The sequence below is a fragment of the Argentina silus genome, assembly GCF_951799395.1.
Source record: "Argentina silus genome assembly, chromosome: 9".
Classification (NCBI taxonomy): Eukaryota; Metazoa; Chordata; class Actinopteri; order Argentiniformes; family Argentinidae; genus Argentina; species Argentina silus.
This window is the reverse complement of record NC_139663.1, coordinates 20,639,315-20,657,856: the sequence shown is the minus strand read 5'-3', so window position 1 is coordinate 20,657,856 and position 18,542 is coordinate 20,639,315. Positions and strand designations below refer to the sequence as shown.

Sequence of the window (18,542 nt, the reverse complement as noted above, 5' to 3'; positions counted from 1 at the left end):
GTTCACCGGGAGAGGGGGGGGGGGGGGGAGGGAGGGTGATGCTCGCTTCTTTCATTACCTCCTGTCTTCTTTATTGCAAACTTGGACTTTTGAAACATTGACAGAGGTAAACATGGATCATGGGGAGACATGTTAAGGAGTTGTGTGAGTGGGGTGGGGTGGGGGGGTGGGTGGGCTGGTTGGTCAGGCAGGCAGGGAGGGAGGGTGGGTAGTGGGGGGGGGGGGGGGGGGACATCACCGAATATGCTTGTCTCATCAAATCTTTCCTAAGTACTTGTTCAGCATTGATAGATTTGCGTGGGGCTGTGTGAAGGAGTGGAGGGAATGGTGGTGGTAGGATGACTCCAAATTCATCTTAAAGATCCAGTATGTAGGATTTCAGACCATGGCATTGCCCATGATAAAGCATTAGCGATCAGGGAATGAGATCGCATGATGTACGAGCACTGGCTTTTACATGCCGTTGCTACCCTTCGGTTGTTTACAAGGATATGTTGCACCTTTTAAAAACAACATTGACCTGTAAAAAATACCTGGGACATACTGCCAGCAGAAAGGGATGATGGGTAATGAGGAACACGTACGGAGGATACAGTGGAGGCCCATGGGTTTTGTTTTTACTAATCTATTAGAAGATTATCCTTTGATCTATCGTGTATTTTTTGTACTTAATCAATAGTAAAATTACGACTATTAAAGATAAATGTGAACATTTACAATCAAGTTTTTTTTTCCCTTTTTTTAATTTTATTTTTGTTTTTTCTACACTTATGTCATGTTTCCGGCTAACTTCCACCATGTTTCCTATACCTACGGAGCGCCATCTAGAGGGCCATTTATCATGTGATCTGGCCCGATAAACACTGGTTTTAAACAAAGACCATGGGCCTTGGGGTATAGTCTATATTGTATGTCATAGGAAATGCAATGTTTGTTTGTTTTTTATATCAGTCTTTCGGGGGTGGTAGGGTGGTAAGGTGATGGTAGCTTGTACCCTTTGTGTCAGCAGCTGTGTGAATGGCGATCAGATGTCTAGCTAGCTCACACTCCCAACACGGAAACCGACTCGAGACCCATGTTGTGTTAACATCAAAAGTTTGATTCGCTAGGCCTAGCTGTGTCTGGTATCAGTGTTTGACTAGTTAGGCCTAGCTGTCTCTGGTTTCATTTTTCCTCTGCTCCTGAAACACTCTTCTAGTGCCCATGAACTCATTTGGCACCACAGTACATGCAACAGGTAATAACGCATTATAACCTGTCACAGGTGGTCTTCAAAGATGGACTCGATCTGGCTCCTTTCAGCACCTCCACATACAGTATTCACATGACGTATTTTGGCTCTTAGTAAAGTGTTACCTTGAATCAGGTTGATTCAGCTGTTTTTATCAAGGCTGATGAATGTCAAATGTCTTCAGTGCCGCAAGCAGACCAGTATTGAGCAGACCGGCCCGAGAGCCTGTTCCTCTGAACAGATGTGGAAAAAGACAGATCCCACTTTAAAAGATGTATCACTTACCAGGCTCGATTCATCGAGGCGTAGGCTGCTGTCCGATTCTCGACGCCCTCTTGGCCGGCGGGTACCCACCTTCCGTTACTCTAGCATGTGTAAAGTATTAGAATGTTTAAGCATAAGTGGGTGAAAAAGTGCACACTTCAAGCTGACGGCTAGAGAATCAGACCGCAGCCTCTTTGGGAACCGGAAGACGTGCTTTCATCTTGACATGACAAAAACACAGAGGAGTCCCAACTCTGTGATGAACACCTTTTCTAAAAAAGACTCGATCTGAAGATTTCTATAAACTGTATAATGTTAGTTTAGTGGCTCATTACATGTAACCCTTTCTTTTGTTTTTGACTCTTTCTCTCTGTCTCTAGAAGATAGATCTACCTTGTTGTTGCATGTCTCTCGGTTACGATGTCACGGTTTCCAGGGGTTTAATTGTTTGATGTTTTTGGACAATAAAGCTTTTTTTTGTTAACATGTGGTTGGATTGTGTTATTTATTTTGTTGTATGAAATGAAAGTGTTGGACTTGTCTGTACTGTCTGTTTTAGTATTCTTACTATTATGAGATATAGGATGTTTCTCTGTTTCTCTCCCCGCAAGAAGCGCCTGACTTCCATTGACTCACCACCTGGTCACTTTTATTGATCTGTCAACTGAACTCTGAGCTTGACTTCGTCAGTTAGGACTTTTCCTCAACCTTGCTTGAACGTTCTAGAATACACCAGTAAGTGGTACTGGGACTCTCAAAGGCAAACAGGTGGAAAACAAGTGTTTTTATTTATCCAAAAGGTAAACGGCAAAAGTATTCAAAAGCATTAGAACGCCTCATAAAACAATACAAAAAAAACCCACATCAAACTTGAATTAACCATACATCCCAGCATATCTCTTTTTCACACCGTGTGTCTGATATGAAGTTATGATAAGGCTTTCAACACATAACACAAAACATAAAATGAGTCGACATACAAACTCAAAGTTATTGATGCACCAGTTATATTACATGATATTCATTGTGGATGGAATCCTAACTCGATCTAACACACGTAAATGGAATCATCGAGCACATTTCCCATTGACATTAATGCGAGATTTACGCAGGGGGTTAAAATTCCCCCCTGTATCATTGCCTGATAATTCATATACCCGGGCAGTTTCACCTGGCTGTTACCTGATAGTCATTGCATTGTTGGTTGTATAACATTGTATTGTTGACTGTATAATGTTGTATTTTTGCCTGTATAATGTATTTTTGCCTGTGTAACGCTGTATTGTTGTCACGTCCAGTAATCATATTCCCTGAGGCCTACAGACAGCAGTGTGGAGAACTATGGGCTTTACTGAAGGCACTAGGCAACTCCTCCACTTCCTGACAACCTTAGTGTACCTGTGTGTTGCTGAGGCTTCAGCTTAGCTGGCTAACACAGTCTTTGATGGCACAGACGAGCCGGGTTTCGAACAGACACGTGTTCACATCAGAATACTGCAATGTGCCAGCATTGCCAAGAGGGCTTGATCTCACAGGCCTCTTTTAGCTAACAACAATATCTAGGCCTTCCTCCTGGCCACCTGACCTTAATTCAGGGTTCAATGTCTCTCTCTCTCTCTCTCTCTCCTCAGCCTCCTTTCCTGACTTGTTCCCACAGAGATAACGGTCAAATGCCTGAAATTATTTCCCGGTATTTCTAGCCTGACTCCTGCTTACACAGGCCTTGATTTACCTGGGTCACCCCGTTTACATACATCAGTGCAATGCAGGTAAAGTTGGAAGGGAGAGATGGAATTCAATGCAACTGCAAATGAGCATACCTGCATTTCACCTCTGCCCCACTTACACAAACCCCTGATCGGTGATTTACCGGGACCATGACTAGGTCCGCCACAGGTAAAAGATTTAGCGGTATGCCCTACCCCAGGTCTGTTTACACAGATAACAGTACCAGTAAATTACCAGTAAATTACAGTGAAAACTGGGCTTCTAACAGTCATTTCAGTCCCTTAGATTTTTTCAACACACCACAAACACACATCTTTTGTACGGCCTGATTAGTGTCTCTAGTCCTTGACATTGAAGACCTGAGATCTGAGAACGTGAAGGAGATACTTCAGGAAGAGTAGTTGTATCATTACCATGTTCACCTCCAGTCCCCTCAGAGAGAAGTTATTGAACTGTCAAACCATATCCGATCAATCAACTCACTGGTTAATCAATCAAACGGATCGATCACATCTCTACACATCTTTTCACTTCTTTTTATCCCTCTGCTTCTTGCCGGGCCTGCGGTGCGGCTCACTAGCTGCCCCGTGGCGTGACGCCAGCACCACGTCCCCGTCGCTATTATACTGAAGCGTGTAGTCACTCTCAGCCAATGGCCTTCCTTCCTCGTCCCGCAGGCGGGAAAACACTTCCTGGTACAGCCCGCTGAGCCTCTGCTTCATCTCTCGGACCGAGCGCAGAGTCTCAACCTTCTCCTTGAGCAGCCGTGCCCGGCGACGCCTCAGCCCTTCCACGCCTTCCTCCAATCCCAGCAGGACGTCCAGCTTCCGCCGCCGGCAGTTCTGGGCGGCCATCTTGTTTTTGCCGCGCCGGCGGATGTCCCGCACCAGGTTGAGCTGGCCGTCGGAGAGGTGGTGATCGGCCAGCAGCTTGTTGAAGTCCTCCACGGGGAGGTTGACGATGACCTCGTTAGAGATGGGGATCTTCATGGCGCGCGCCCGACGTTCGTCACGACCCCACATCTTGTCTTCCTCTTCGTCGTAGGGTTTGCTGAAGCGTGAGGACCTGGGGGGCTTGGGGGCTTTCCCCTTGTGGGACGAGGTGGAGGTGGGGGTGGGAGTGGGCCAGGGATGGTTGTAGGTGTGGTCGTGGTCGATATGCTCCAGCCAAGGGAGGTGGTTGAAGCGTTGAGGCTCCTGGTAGCTCATGGAACACATCTTGCTGACCTCAGTGGGGTATCCCCCCCCCACCGCCCCCTCCTCCTCCTCCTCCTTCACCACTACCTCCATGTCAGAGCTGTATCCCCCCATACCCGCCTCCTCCTCAGAGAACACACTGGAACCAGAGTCAGAGGAAGAGGAAGAGGAGGAGGAGGAGGAAGAGGAGGAGGAGTAGGAGGCCTCCGAGCCGCTGAGGGAGGCAGGACTGTGGCTGAAGTCCAGGGAGAGGCCCGAGTCAGAGTCCAGCTCCTCTTCCAACCTGGAGGTCTGGTCGGGGCTGAAACCCTCCGCCAACGCCAGGTTCAATAGGCTGATCTCATCCAACATGGCGTCGTCTAGGAGGGAGGCTAGGCTGCTGGGCAGCACTGGTTCATCCAGGAGGGAGGCTAGGCCGCTGGATAAGGCTGATTCATCCGGGAAGACAGTTGACTGAACAGACGCCATATTGTCATTGCCAGCTGAGGTGTCTGTGAATTAGAATAGAAGGACAGAGAAGATCAAATAAGAGAAAAGAAGAAGAATAGCACTTAATTAGTCTATTTGTTACTAAAAAAACTCTAACCCCCAAGTCCCCAGGCAACACACACCACATACCATGTGTATGGAAGAGGTGGGGGGGCTCCAGGAGCTCAGGGCCCCCCAGAACAGAGACAGGGCTGAGGGGGTTGTCCAGGCTGTCGCTGGGCCTCGGGGTAGCCTGGTGCAGGTAGGGGGGCTCCAGGGCCCCCAGGAGAGGGACAGGGCTGAGGGGGTAGTCCAGGCTGTCGCTGGGCACGAGGGTAGCCTGGTGCAGGTTGGGGGGCTCCAGGAGCTCAGGGCCCCCCAGGACAGAGACAGGGCTGAGGGCGTAGTCCAGGCTGTCACTGGACCTCAGGGTAGCCTGGTGCAGGCTGACATCCAGGTGACCTGGGTTAGCATTGCGGCTTGGCAAGGTGGGACTCTGGAGGGCTCTAGAATGCATGAGGTCATGGTCATCAGTGACACAGCCTGGGAGAGAGGTTCCCACTGGAGAGTACATATCCATGTCCTGGAAGAGATCGTATATGGGGCTGGGTTAGAACTCTAATGAAGTGGGCTGCACAGAGAAGGAGAGTGCTACTGTGAAAAGCACTTTGGCCTTTAATGTACTGTGTTAACTGAGAGGAGAGGTAAAGAGAGAGGAGGAGGGGAGGGGAGGGGAGGGGAGGAGAGTAGAGGGGAGGAGAGTAGAGGGAAGGAGAGGAGAGGAGAAGGGAGGAGAGGAAAAGGGAGGAAAGGGGAGGAGAGGAGATATACCTCAGGTTCCATGATAGCCAGCAGGTCCTGCCACTGCTGCTCCAGGTCTAGAGAAGGGTCCTGATTGGACAGCAGGGGTGAGAGGAGGGGCTCTCGGACAGAGGAGGGGTCCTCAGCGTCGGCCGCTCCCAAATCTAGGCCAACTGGGTCGGACAGCTGAGAACACAAACATCACACTGTCAGCCGGCCAGCAACAACTATCAATGGTCAGCTGTCTAGTCGAATAGAAAGTAATAGACTAGAATAGAATAAAATAGTGGCAGTACCAACAACTATCAATCAGCCATTCTCCCTAACTAGGTTGAATAGAATATAATAGAATCAATTAGAATGTAATAGAATCAATTGGTATAAAGTTGAATCAATTAGAACAGAATATAATCAACTACAACAGAATAGAATCAATTAGAATAGAATAGAATAAATTATAACAAAATAGAATCAATTAGAATAGAATAGAATCAATTATATTAGAATAGCATCAGTTCGAACAGAATGGAATCAGTTCGAACAGAATAGAATCAGTTAGAACAGAATAGACCACCAGTACCTGGGCTTCCCCTCCGAAGGGGAAGGTGTCCTCCAGCAGACACAGACACTCCTGTAGGGACATCGACGTCTGGGCCTCCAGGCTGGCAAACTGTCCACAGACACACACAATATATATGTGTCAATATATGAGTTCCATTTCTATATGACTGTACTACTGCATTCTGGGTTGATCCGGTCACCGGAGGAGAATGCTATGAATGCCAATGTTTGGCTTTCATAAAGCAAGTTATGGCAGGAGACTGAAACAGCAACATGGTGCATTTGGACCAGCTTGGCTTCTCCTGTCATTCTCATTATACCAAGCATCTCTCAATCTCTCTGTGTCAGTGGAGGCAGGTGGAGGTAGACATCGGAGGACGTGCTTGACACCATTCCTCATTCCATTCTGCCTCCACTGCTCCGTGTCTGTCGAGGCATCTCCCAGGCGTCAGGCACATATCGCTGAGCAGAATGAGTTCCTGTCCAAGGACACACTGTCTGTCTAAGACAAGGTTATGTGGGGGACAGACAAAGCATTGTGACTGTGTGTGTGTGGGACAGTGGAGACATGTGGAGTGGCATCTTCCTCCTCCTCTATAGATCATGTTACCCCATCTCCTGTGATAGTGGGTCAGTCGCTATGAGGTTGCTATGAGGTTGGGCTGTGTCAGCAGATTAGCAGTGGTCTCAGGTCTCACACACACACACACACACACACACACACACACACACACACACACAGCCAGGGTGGAAAGCGCAATTCGGTTTCAGATGACTGGAGCGTCCCACATTTTTCCCAGAGTGCACCTGTGGTGGCTTGCCCAAACAGCTGAGTGGGCAACTCTCCAACTCACACACACACACACTTGTAACTCTCCAATGTATGTTTAGACAAGACACATATACACACACACACACACACACACACACACACACACACACACACACACACACACACACACACACACACACACACACACTTGCAACTCTCCCATGTTTAGACAGGACAGCTCCTGTCCAGGCCTGAAGGCCAGTCCTAGCATAACTACCATGTATAATAGATGCTTACTACACCACTGATGAGTTATTGACCTTTGACCTTTTGAAGTGTGAGTACTGGGAAGGGTGTCTATCAGGGGAGGCTGGTGGAGGTAGAAAACGGAGGACTGGCTCATTGTAATGCATGGAATGCAATGAGGAATGGTATCAAACATTCCTCCGCTGGTGTCTGTAGTTGTATGAGCATCGGTAGAGCCACCACAAACAGTTGACCCAGAGGTGGCATTGAGAACACCACCTTGGACAGGTAAGAGACACACCTGGACACCCTGTTAGTCTCACCTGTTCAGACAAGTCCTGTGCCAGCTCTCTGTTGGCATCGTCATAGGAACGACCCTCGTCCCTCCAGCTGTCCCTCCAGCGGACCCCCGCCAGCTCTTCATCCTCCTCCTCTTCCTCCTCCTCCTCACCCAGGAGGAAACGAGGGGGGGTCTGGTGGTCTATGAGGTGAGAACGGTCCTGCCACAGTGTCTCTGTCGAGTCAACTTCCTGGAGACACACAGGGAAAGGAGATGTTATGCCTAGGCTTTAGCTTGGCAGGCTAGCGCAGTCTAGCACAGTCTAGCAGACCCAGCCGTTCAGACTCTTATTAGTGGGTTTGAAAGGCCGGTGTCTGAGGATGGGAAAGGAGATCACACCCGCCTGGCTGTCTGTCAGGGGAGGCTGGTGGAGTCAGAAATCAGAGGATGGGCTCATCGTAATGCATGGAGCGGAATGAGGAATGGTATCATACACACGTGTGGTTAATACCGTTCCTCATTCCATTCCATGCATTACAATGAGCCCATCCTCCTATTTCTACCTCCACCAGCCTCCCCTGGCTGTCTGTCTATTATTATTACTGAAACCTTCCACACCAGTCCCATATGCTAACAGACACATGCCCTACTAACAGACGGCTAAGAATAGAATCAATCCTCCCCCGTCCCCTCTGGGGGCTTAGACAACAACCTAACGACCCCACAGTCTCTCGGTCTAGGCTCTACAACCTTCACTTCAACATGACCCTTCACCCCGACAGCATGGCGCTTAAACCAGGACTGAAGATGACCGTTAAACCCGGTGACCCCAGTCTAGACACTGAGCTAGGTTCAGATACAAAGCTTACTGTAAACCAGACATTCCGTTCTCTGAACGAGGACTATATGGAGAAGCTTAAACCGACTTGAGCTACAGTGACTCTCTGGACAGAGCTGTTGAGCACCTGAGCTTATTGACCACTCCTCTGACCCCGTAACCAGATCACAATGACCTCTGACCTTTCCATATGGTCTGTGTAGCTCTACTTCTTCGTCTGGAACCTCTATTCTCTATGGCAGAGAATATGATTGGTAGACAATAGCCGGTTTTCCACACCGGGTCTTACACTGTGTGTGCCAAGGCCAACTGCTTTTCCACCGTCACTCCTGGGCTTCAATGGTGATTACTCCAGGCCTATTCAGTGCTCAAAAGTCAGGCTTTTCGCCTCCTCTACTCCCCCCCCCCCCCCCCCTCCTCCAGTTTAGAGCGAAGGCAGGATATTCTTATCATGTTAGCTAGAAAACTTGGTGGGTGGCAGCCTACTGTGTACTAAGATTACAGTAGGAGGTACAGTAGGGGGGTACAGTAGGGGGGTACAGTAGGGGGTACAATAGGAGGTACAGTAGGGGGGTACAGTAGGGGGCACAATAGGAGGTACAGTAGGGGGGTACAGTAGGAGGTACAGTAGGGGGGTACAGTAGGGGGTACAATAGGAGGTACAGTAGGGGGTACAGTAGGGGGTACAATAGGAGGTACAGTAGGGGGTACAGTAGGAGGTACAGTAGGAAGTACAGTAGGGGGTACAGTAGGGGGTACAGTAACATTTCTCTGGGTCATGTGACTATGAGTCAGTCCCCAATATGGCCTCCAAAATGTGGTCTAAACATACCCCAACCCCTCCTAAAGACCTCTTCACCCCCACTACCCCCCTGTACAAGTTTCTCTCCTGTTATTAATAAAAAAAAATCCTTCTTCTAGCATTGTGACTGCCAATGGCCCCTGGTCTGAGCATTGATTACTTTATCTTATGACTGTTGGATAGATGATTCACTTACTTAAACAAATGTATTTGTTCTGCTAAATGTATTTGATCTGCTAAATGCCATAAATGTAATGTAAATGTAACCCCGTGGTAAATTCATTGCCTATCACCCAAAACAACAGATGGTCTCCACCATAAAGTCGATAAAGCTGTGTGTTCTGCTCTGAAAAAGTTATTCTGCCTCCCGACTGGGTCCAAGAAAAGACTACGGAATCGATTCTGTTTAATAAAAGCCTCAATATTTAACTGGCCAAAAGTCCCTTCTCCTTTTTCTGGACCCCAACATTTTTATTACTCTTATGTTTTATTCCTATCCTTGTATTTCACTGCACTGTAGAGAGGTAGCTTGTAATAAGCATTACATTGTACCGTTTACTGCTGTATCCCGGTGCATATGAAAAAGAAACTTAGATTTCATTTGATGTTGTTACAGCACATAATCATGTTTCAGTTGTTGTGTAATTGCCATGTAGGGGCTTGTGTCATCAACTACTCTTCATTACTGTGTATCTGAATTTGACTTCAAGGAGTTGGAGATGTTGTTGTGAACAAACATGGGGAGGGGACGTCAGAGAGGCTTCAGACAGGTTTGGGCAGTGTATGGTGTGTGTGTGTGCGTGTGTGCGTGCGTGCGTGTGTGTGTGTGTGTGTGTGTGTGTGTGTCTTTGCCTATTTATGCCTGTGTGTGTGTGTGTGTGTGTGTGTGTGTGTGTGTGTGTGTGTGTGTGTGTGTGCGTGTGCGTGTGTGTGTGTGTGCATCTGGAGAGGTGATATTCACCCTACAGGAAGGCTGCTGTAAACAAGCATTGCGAAAGTGAATGAATGTCTGTGCCAATATGATGCCATCCTCCTCCTCTTCCTCAGGTTACAAAACAACGCAAGTGCCGCAGTCCCGAAGTCACAGAGAGCAGTCTGACATGAAACATGCCCATAGAGCAAGAATGCCTATAAGATAAGTCCTATTGGTGGTTGAGAGGTCATGTGTCCCAGCCAGCCGTACAGCTGAGGTTACAGCAGAGCAGAGAGCTGGACAGTGAACGCTGACATGGCCGCCCTGCATCACAGCATCACTGCCTGTAGAGACTCATTACAGCACCCAATAACAGCTACATAAGTTCCCAGGTTCCCAGGGGCCAAGTTAGGTCAGGTCAGGGTTAGGGGGTAGGTGGGTGGGTGGGTGGGTGTGCGTGCGTGTGTGTGTGTGCGTGTGTGTGTGTATGGGTGGGTGTGTGTGTGTGTGTGTGTGGGTGGGTGTGTCCACAGTAACAAACACCTCAGCACCTCAGCAGGCCAGATGCTACTGCTACAGATGCTGGTGTGGTGACTGGCTCCCTGATGAGTGTGTCTGGGTGGAGGTCAGTAACAGTAGGGGTTTGGGGTGAACCAGGAGTGTCTGTCTCTCCACAAGTCCCACATCAACCCCTAACGTCTTCTGTTCCCCCCTACTGTACTCCCTACTGTACCCCCCTACTGTACGCCCTACTGTACCCCCTACTGTACCCCCTACTGTACTCCCTACTGTACCCCCCTACTGTACCCCCTATTGTCCCCCCTACTGTACTCCCTACTGTACTCCCTACTGTACCTCCTACTGTACCTCCTACTGTACCCCCTACTGTACCCCCTACTGTACCTCCTACTGTACCTCCTATTGTACCCCCTACTGTACCCCCTACTGTACCCCCCTGAGTTAAGTTATGAGTTGGAGGTTCCGTTCAAATAGATTTTTCACACTCGGAGATCGTATTTCCGAGTTTCCGACTTGTCTTGAGCGAAACCGTCAGTCAGACGCTGGGGTCAGCATCGCAACTTCCTGTTGACCTCGTCGCCACGCCCATGTTTGGACAGGAAACAGAATGTGTTCCAGAACAGCACATTGGTCTACAGGGCTCGATTTATTTCCATGCAAGTTGGGTTCCATGATGAGTCAGTCCATTATACACTCAGCAACAAGCTAACAGACACGCCCTCTGGTTTATATATAGTCCTGTGGCTGGTCTAGTCTGATCCTGTACACAAGGTCATATGTAGACTGCCTACTTGGTAGACAGTGTCAGCAAACACACACACATGCACGCACACACACACACGCACACGCACACACATACGTGCACACATGCCGCCAGGCAGGTAGGCACACATGCGTACACACACATTCGCACACACAGACACACACACGCACACAAACACACACCTTAACCCTGATCTTAACCCTGACCTAACTTGGCCCCTAGGAACCTAATGGCTGAGGCTTATGTAGCTGTTATTGGGCGCTGTAATGAGTCTCTACAGGCAGTGATGCTGTGATGCAGGGCGGCCATGTCAGCGTTCACTGTCCAGCTCTCTACTCTGCTGTAACCTCAGCTGTACGGCTGGCTGGGACACATGACCTCTCAACCACCAATATGACTTCACACACAGACACACACAGACACACACAGACACACACACACACAGAGCAGACACACACACACACACACACACACACACACACACACACACACACACACAGAGCAGACACACACAGACAGACAGACAGACAGACAGACAGACACACACACACACACACACACACACAGCAGACACAGCAGACACAGAACAGGCCAACTAACACTGCTCTGCCCCTGGCTGTGGCTGCCTGCTGATTGGCTGAGCTGGAAAACAAAGCTGGTGAGCATCAACATCATAGAAATAGCCTTGATAGAACGGACAGGGGTCAACATTGTGTATTATAAACAACACACTAACATTAGGATGCATCACATCCTGCATCCTGCAAATCACAACATGCATATTTTCCGTTGTGCCATGTTGAAATGCTGTACTTCTCTCAGTGCTCGACACACACACATACAGCCATATATATATATATAACCCTAACCCTACTGGTCAGACTTAATACCCTGTGGGTATATAGCATATATATATATAACCCTAACCCTACTGGTCAGACTTAATACCCTGTGGGTATATATCATATATTTATATATAACAGGGCTGCACAACATATTGTATAACTATCAATATCGCAGTATGAACATCTGCATTATCCATATCAAAGTGCATTATCCATATCAAAGTGCATTATCCATACCCATTATGCATTCATTATCCATACCCATTATGCATGTGCATTATCGCCTTTCTTTGACCCTCACTCTATAAAACTAAAATGCTTGAGATGCCCTTGACTGGTACATTCACTCTCTGCATGCATAGACTTGCTACGCCATTTTACTCAGTGACTGTTCTTTACTCCGACACTTGTTTACAACCAAGCGTCCACCAAAGTGTTCGATACACATCGCAAGTCATATCACAATATCTCGCAAAATTATCGCAAAAGCATATTTTGTCTATATCGTACATCGTACATCGTGCATATTTTGTCTATATCGGCCCGAACACAGGCCATTTATCATCAGGTGAACCAGCCAAACAGCCCTGGCGTGAGAGGATGGAGGATCCATTCTATGACTTCTATATCTATGCTGGGCAGTCAGGCTGGCTGGCTGGGAGGAGAGAAATGCAGTCTAGTTATAAACAGGTCTGTAACACCAAGACCCAGGGGATGTACAGACGACTAACACACATCAACAGGGTCAAACGCCTCCTGTCCTCACACACACCCACAAGCGCACACACACGCGCACGCGCACACACACACACACACACACACACACACACACACACACACACGCACACGCACAGGGTCAAAAACCTCCCCCTGTCCTCACGCACGCATGCACGCACCCACGCACCCACATGCACGCACCCACGTGCACACACACACACACACACACACAGGGTCAAAAACCCCCTCTGTCTCTCTGCCCCCCCAGGGAGGGGTTTGGAGAGTCCCATGCAGGCCAGGGTGTCATGGCTGGGGCCGTGGTGTCATGGCTGGGGCCGGGGTGTTTGGGCAAGAAGCCCAAAACAGATTCTGACTCTACAGTGACCGAGAAAGACCCCACCAACACCCACACCATGTACCCCTGCAGACATAACAGCACACGGTGTACCTCTGGACTGAAGTGAAAGAGATAAGCGAGGTTTTGGGAGTTACCCTGCTGAAGGAAGCACTAAAAAGCAGTGTAAACACTGTGTCACAGTAAAAACCATCAAACAGCTGTCCTCTGCTATACCCCTGCTAACCCTAACACTAACACTAACACTAACACTAACCCTGACCCTGACCCTAACACTAACACTAACACTAACCTTGACCCTGACCCTAACACTAACACTAACCCTGACCCTACCCTAACCCAACCCTAACCCTGACCCTAACCCAACCCTAACCCAACCCTGACCCTAACCCAGCACTGTGATGCTATAGCCCTGCTAACCCTAACACTAACCCTGACCCTAACCCTAACCCTAACCTAGCACACTGTGATGCTACAGCCCTGATAACCCTAACCCTAACCCTGACCCTAACCCAGCACTATGATGCTACAGCCCTGATAACCCTAACCCTAACCCTAACCCACCCCTAACCCTAACCCAGTGTTATCGTGTTTACACTCCAGATGACTGTGGATGGAACACTGTACACTGTCACTCTGCCCAAGCCAGGGGGGGATCAACAGGCTGCAGCTAAAGTGGGACACATTCCCAGTCATCACATGCTGACTCCCCCGCCCCCCCATCTCTGTCCCACTTTACCCCCTGTGCCAACCCCGACCCATAACAGCCAAACCCCTCACTCTCCCACCCCCAAGACTCCCCCTACCACCCACCCTTACACTCCCCCACCCCCACCCCCCCTCCTACTCCCCCCACCCTTACACTCCCCCCACCCCCACCCCCCCTCCTACTCCCCCCACCCCCCCTCCTACTCCCCCACCCTTACACTCCCCCCACCCATCTACGGTCGACTCACAGTCAGTGGGACAGATCAACAAGTAGCTCTCAGGTGTTACGTAAAAAGGGGAAGTCCAGACAAATTTCTAGTATACACACACACACACACACACACACACACACACACACACACACACACACACACCAGTCGGCCTGTGTTATTCGATCCCCTTCGTTGCTCAATGGCCAGTTGGGCTGCCAAGACACAGGCTTGGACTACAGTGAACACCTGCTCCAACAGAACGGTTTTGTGGGCCTTGGGTTTAATGGAAGCTTTGTCTTCACAATGTACTGTATCAGGGGGGGGCTGGTGAAGTTAGAAACTGGAGGACAGGCTCATTGTAATGCACAGAATGGAATGAGGAATGTCCTCCAATTTCTACCTCCGCCAGCCTCCCCTGGTCTTCACAATGTACTGGGAGTGTTGCCGCGCAGTCTCCTGGGATCTGGTCTCCATGACGATGTCAAATAAACACTGAATAATACTGTTTTTGTTAATTCATGTTGTATGAGTCATTTATGCCATATTTTTCAAATTCAGACAAAGTAAACATTGAGAACTTATGACACAGGAGATTAAAATCAATTTCTTCCCTTTTTTTTTCTTTGGGGGGGGGGGGGGGGGGGGGGGGGCATTGTTTGCATCATTTCTAGTTTCTAGTACCATGCCAGCTATTCACCTGGCATGGTACATATAATAATACCCACACCTACACACACACACACACACACACACACACGTATATAGACACTTACAAATCCTCATCTCTGCCTGTATTGGGTTCACAAGTGAATCGGCCAATCAACTATCCATTCCATATCTAATTCCAACCTTCCGATGTCCACGGGTCAACCTACCTTTCCCAGTATATAACTATTTTACTATTTGCCCTCGCAATACATCCCTCTATCCTGCTGTGGTATTACACGAAGGCCTTAAACCTATCCATTTGTATAAATGATGTCACAATTTCCCTAAAAATAAATATTTGACCTCAGAATAGAATAAGAAAATAATCATATTTCCCAATGAGTTGGCCTGAAAAAAAGCTTTTACACAGTGAATGTAGCCACTAGTCAGTGAATGTGGCCACTAGCCAGTGAATGTAGCCAGAGAGCAATAACTTAAGAAGTTGGGAATCCCCTGTGTGTGTGTGTGTGTGTGTGTGTGTGTGTGTGTGTGTGTGTGTGTGTGTGTGTGTGTGTGTGTGTGTGTGTGTGTGTGTGTGTGTACTCTCTCTCACAAGACAACATTCACTGGCTGCACTCACTGGTTAGTAGCTATACCTACTGGCTGCACTCAGTGGCTACATTCACTGGCTGCACTCAGTGGCTACATTCACTGGCTACATTCACTGGCTACATTCACTGGCTGCACTCAGTGGCAACAGAATAACTACTAACCAATGAATGCAGCCAGTGAGTGATAACTTCCGACGAGAGATGTTGGGAATCCCCTGTGTGTGTGTGTGTGTGTGTGTGTGTGTGTGTGTGTGTGTGTGTGTGTGTGTGTGTGTGTGTGTGTTTACTCAGAGGGAGTTCTCTCTCACGAGGGTGCTCTCTGTTGCTAGGCGGGTGACGATTTACTTCATGTGAGTCAACGGATAAATTAAGTACGACTTAAGCTACAAAGCTTTGGGGATACTGAACCCAGGTGCGTTCATAACAATGCCTTCGAAGGCTTAGGCCGAAATGTTTACCTATCTATTCTTCCCTGAAGAAATAAACACACAAAAGAAACCCTGAAACAATATTTTTTTTAGTACAAACCGAAGTAAGAACCACACTGTGTAACCTACCTCTTTTATGACATCATCAACATCCTCTTCCTCCTGGCCAGCATCCGGAACGTTCTCTCTGAGTGTTCCGCCGTAACCCGACTCCTGCCCCGCCCCCAGCACCTCCACCACACCACTGGACCTCATGGCCGAGCCCACGTGGTCTCCTGCCGCATCCCCCCCCAGCCCGCCCCCGCCCTCCAGGGTGGTCGCCCCCCCCGCCAGGCTGTCTGGGGCCCGGTGGACCAACCACGCCTCCACCTCGGGCCTGGGCACCTGGAGATGGTCCAGAGAGCGGACCCAGTCCAATCCCCGGCCCAGACGCAGGCCCGAGTGTCCATTCAGCAGCCGGCGGGCCGTGAAGTACCCCTCCAGGTCCAGATCTCGGCCCTGGTCGTCCAGGCTCTTGGGGTGGAGGCGGTGGCCTGAGGCGTCCAGGCGGTTCCGGAGGTTGTGGACCAGGGTCTGTGTGAGGGCGGAGGAGGGGCCCAGCAGGACCTGCTGCCAGGGGGCTAGGTAGGGCAGGTAGGGCTCCAGCCCCCCCATCCCAACGTCCACCCTCACCCCACACAGACTCAGCAGGATGGCCACCTGGATCATGCCCTCCGTGAAGTACTTCTTCAGATACAACATGTTCTCACAGGCGTGTGGTGGTCGTCACGGAGCGATGGGTGGAGAGGGGGATGGGTGGAGAGGGGGATGGGTGGAGAGGGGGATGGGTGGAGAGGGAGATGGGTGGAGAGGGAGATGGGTGGCACAATGCCAAGTTCAAGCCTCAAATCTGTTGGGTTGTCGATGGGCTGTTGTTGTTGTTGTTGTTGTTGTTGTTGTTGTTGTCGTCGACGTTGTTGTTGTTGTCGTTGTCCTTGTCTATGGCTTCAATTCAAGGTGATGAGAAAGGGGGGAATAAGGTAATGTCTATATGATGAAATGATGAATCAATACACCGATGGTGATGGATAGTTGTTATATTTCAAAGATGCGAGAATAGAGATATCCATCCCAAAGTCTTCTCTACACTTCACTTCACTCTTCCAATTGTATAAGAATCCTACAATGAATGAGAAAGTCAAGTTAGATCAAGACATATTTGGCGTTAGGAGGTAAACAGTCAGTTTAGGCACCAAGGACAGCTGAGACATTCCAGAATATAATAATAAAACAATATATTTGCTTTTATGTTCGTTTTTTTCTTCAGAGCTTCATCCTGTAAAACGCCTATTTAAAAAAAAAAAACTAAAACCAAAGAGATAAAAGTCACGGTCACCTTTTGCAGAATTCAACAGTATTATGAGTTCACAAGTGGTTTGGCGCCACGTGAGGTTTGAAACATTCTTCCAGAGATAACGCAAGACAAAGGCGAGGTTATCTGGGGCGAGGTTTTCTTCTTATCAACACAAACCAGTAACTTCGACCTCCTTCTATAACTTGTTGGGTAATAACATCCAACAGGGCGCTTTGACAGAAACTCTGACGGTTAGACCACATGATGTAATCTAACTCATTCCCGGGAAATAGAATTCCTTCCGCCTATCGGTCGGTTACTGAATAGCCCAACTGAAAAAGGATTTGCCATCAACAACTTCGAAGAACACAAACCGTATAGACTTAATCAGAGACACATTTTTATTTAGGCCTATCAGCTCTCTTAGGCTCATGTTACCGCACGTCAGGTAGAAGTCAGTTAAACAGTCCCGGTGAACCTGATGATCTGAGATTAATAGGTCTCAGAATGTAAGGGTCTAAAAACCCGTTGAACAGGATGCGTTTGGCACACTTTGTGCTGCGATGACTGATTTTAATCATAATTATTAACATAATGGATTTTAATGCACTGAAATGTTAATGTATAGCCTATGACATAGCCTACTTCATAAAACGGCGAGCATTATAGAACCCTTAATAGATGCACCCTTTCTCTTTGCAGAGGGAAACGTAACAACTTGAAATTGGCAAATTGAAACGGATTTCAGTGGTTAGGTTTCGGCTACCAACAGCCACTGTATGATATAAGCCTTATTAATAGAACTGACAGCGAAACATGGGCTCCATTCACTCCGTTTAATCTTACCCGACTAGAGGAGAGAAGTTCACCGGCACATCAGTGTAAAATCAAGTACTGTAATCCTCTGTCTAGATAGTATAGTGAGTCTTGCTGTTTGTGTTTCTGCCTCTAAATCGGAGGGTGAGGACTTTTAAACCCGCTGCGCTCAGCCTCCTCGCTGCGCAGTCTCCTCCCTTCATGACGCGCCAGCGTTTCAGTTTCCTTTTTCCATAAATGCGTCTGAGTCAACACGGTGGCACACAACATCCCTCCCTCCCTGCCGCCCCCGACTGACTTCTGTGTCGGACCTGCTCCAGAAAACCAAGCGCTAGTTCACAGACACAGACAGACTCACAACACAAACGTGCACTTTTTTTATTTCTTTTTCTCTCCCTCTCTCCCTCTCTCTCTCTCTCACACACACACACAGGTAATCCCCCCAATACGTAGACATGAGCATTGCTGCCATCTGCCGTGAACGGTG

General features: G+C 48.6%; 1 protein-coding gene across 1 annotated transcript; it reads right to left on the bottom strand.

Annotated features, from left to right (window-relative positions):
• Positions 1-2,258: 2,258 nt before the first annotated feature.
• LOC310810257 (endoplasmic reticulum membrane sensor NFE2L1-like) lies at positions 2,259-18,172 on the bottom strand. Its single transcript, XM_083677948.1, has 7 exons — positions 18,086-18,172; positions 16,036-17,065; positions 7,591-7,797; positions 6,269-6,358; positions 5,719-5,874; positions 5,038-5,470; positions 2,259-4,910 (listed from the first exon to the last, which is right to left on the bottom strand). The coding sequence occupies exons 2-7, from the start codon at positions 16,645-16,647 to the stop codon at positions 3,751-3,753; spliced, it is 2,658 nt and encodes an 885-aa protein (XP_083534074.1). The 5' UTR covers positions 16,648-17,065; positions 18,086-18,172; the 3' UTR covers positions 2,259-3,750.
• Between the last annotated feature and the right edge of the window lie 370 nt (positions 18,173-18,542).

Excerpts from the sequence above, each read along its gene's own strand:
- LOC310810257 (XM_083677948.1), bottom strand. The coding sequence starts at position 16,647 with ATGTTGTATCTGAAGAAGTACTTCACGGAGGGCATGATCCAGGTGGCC. Across the intron at positions 5,471-5,718 it reads TGGCTATCATGGAACCTGAG|GACATGGATATGTACTCTCC; the intron begins GTATATCTCCTC and ends GATCTCTTCCAG. Across the intron at positions 4,911-5,037 it reads CCACCTCTTCCATACACATG|ACACCTCAGCTGGCAATGAC; the intron begins GTATGTGGTGTG and ends TCTAATTCACAG.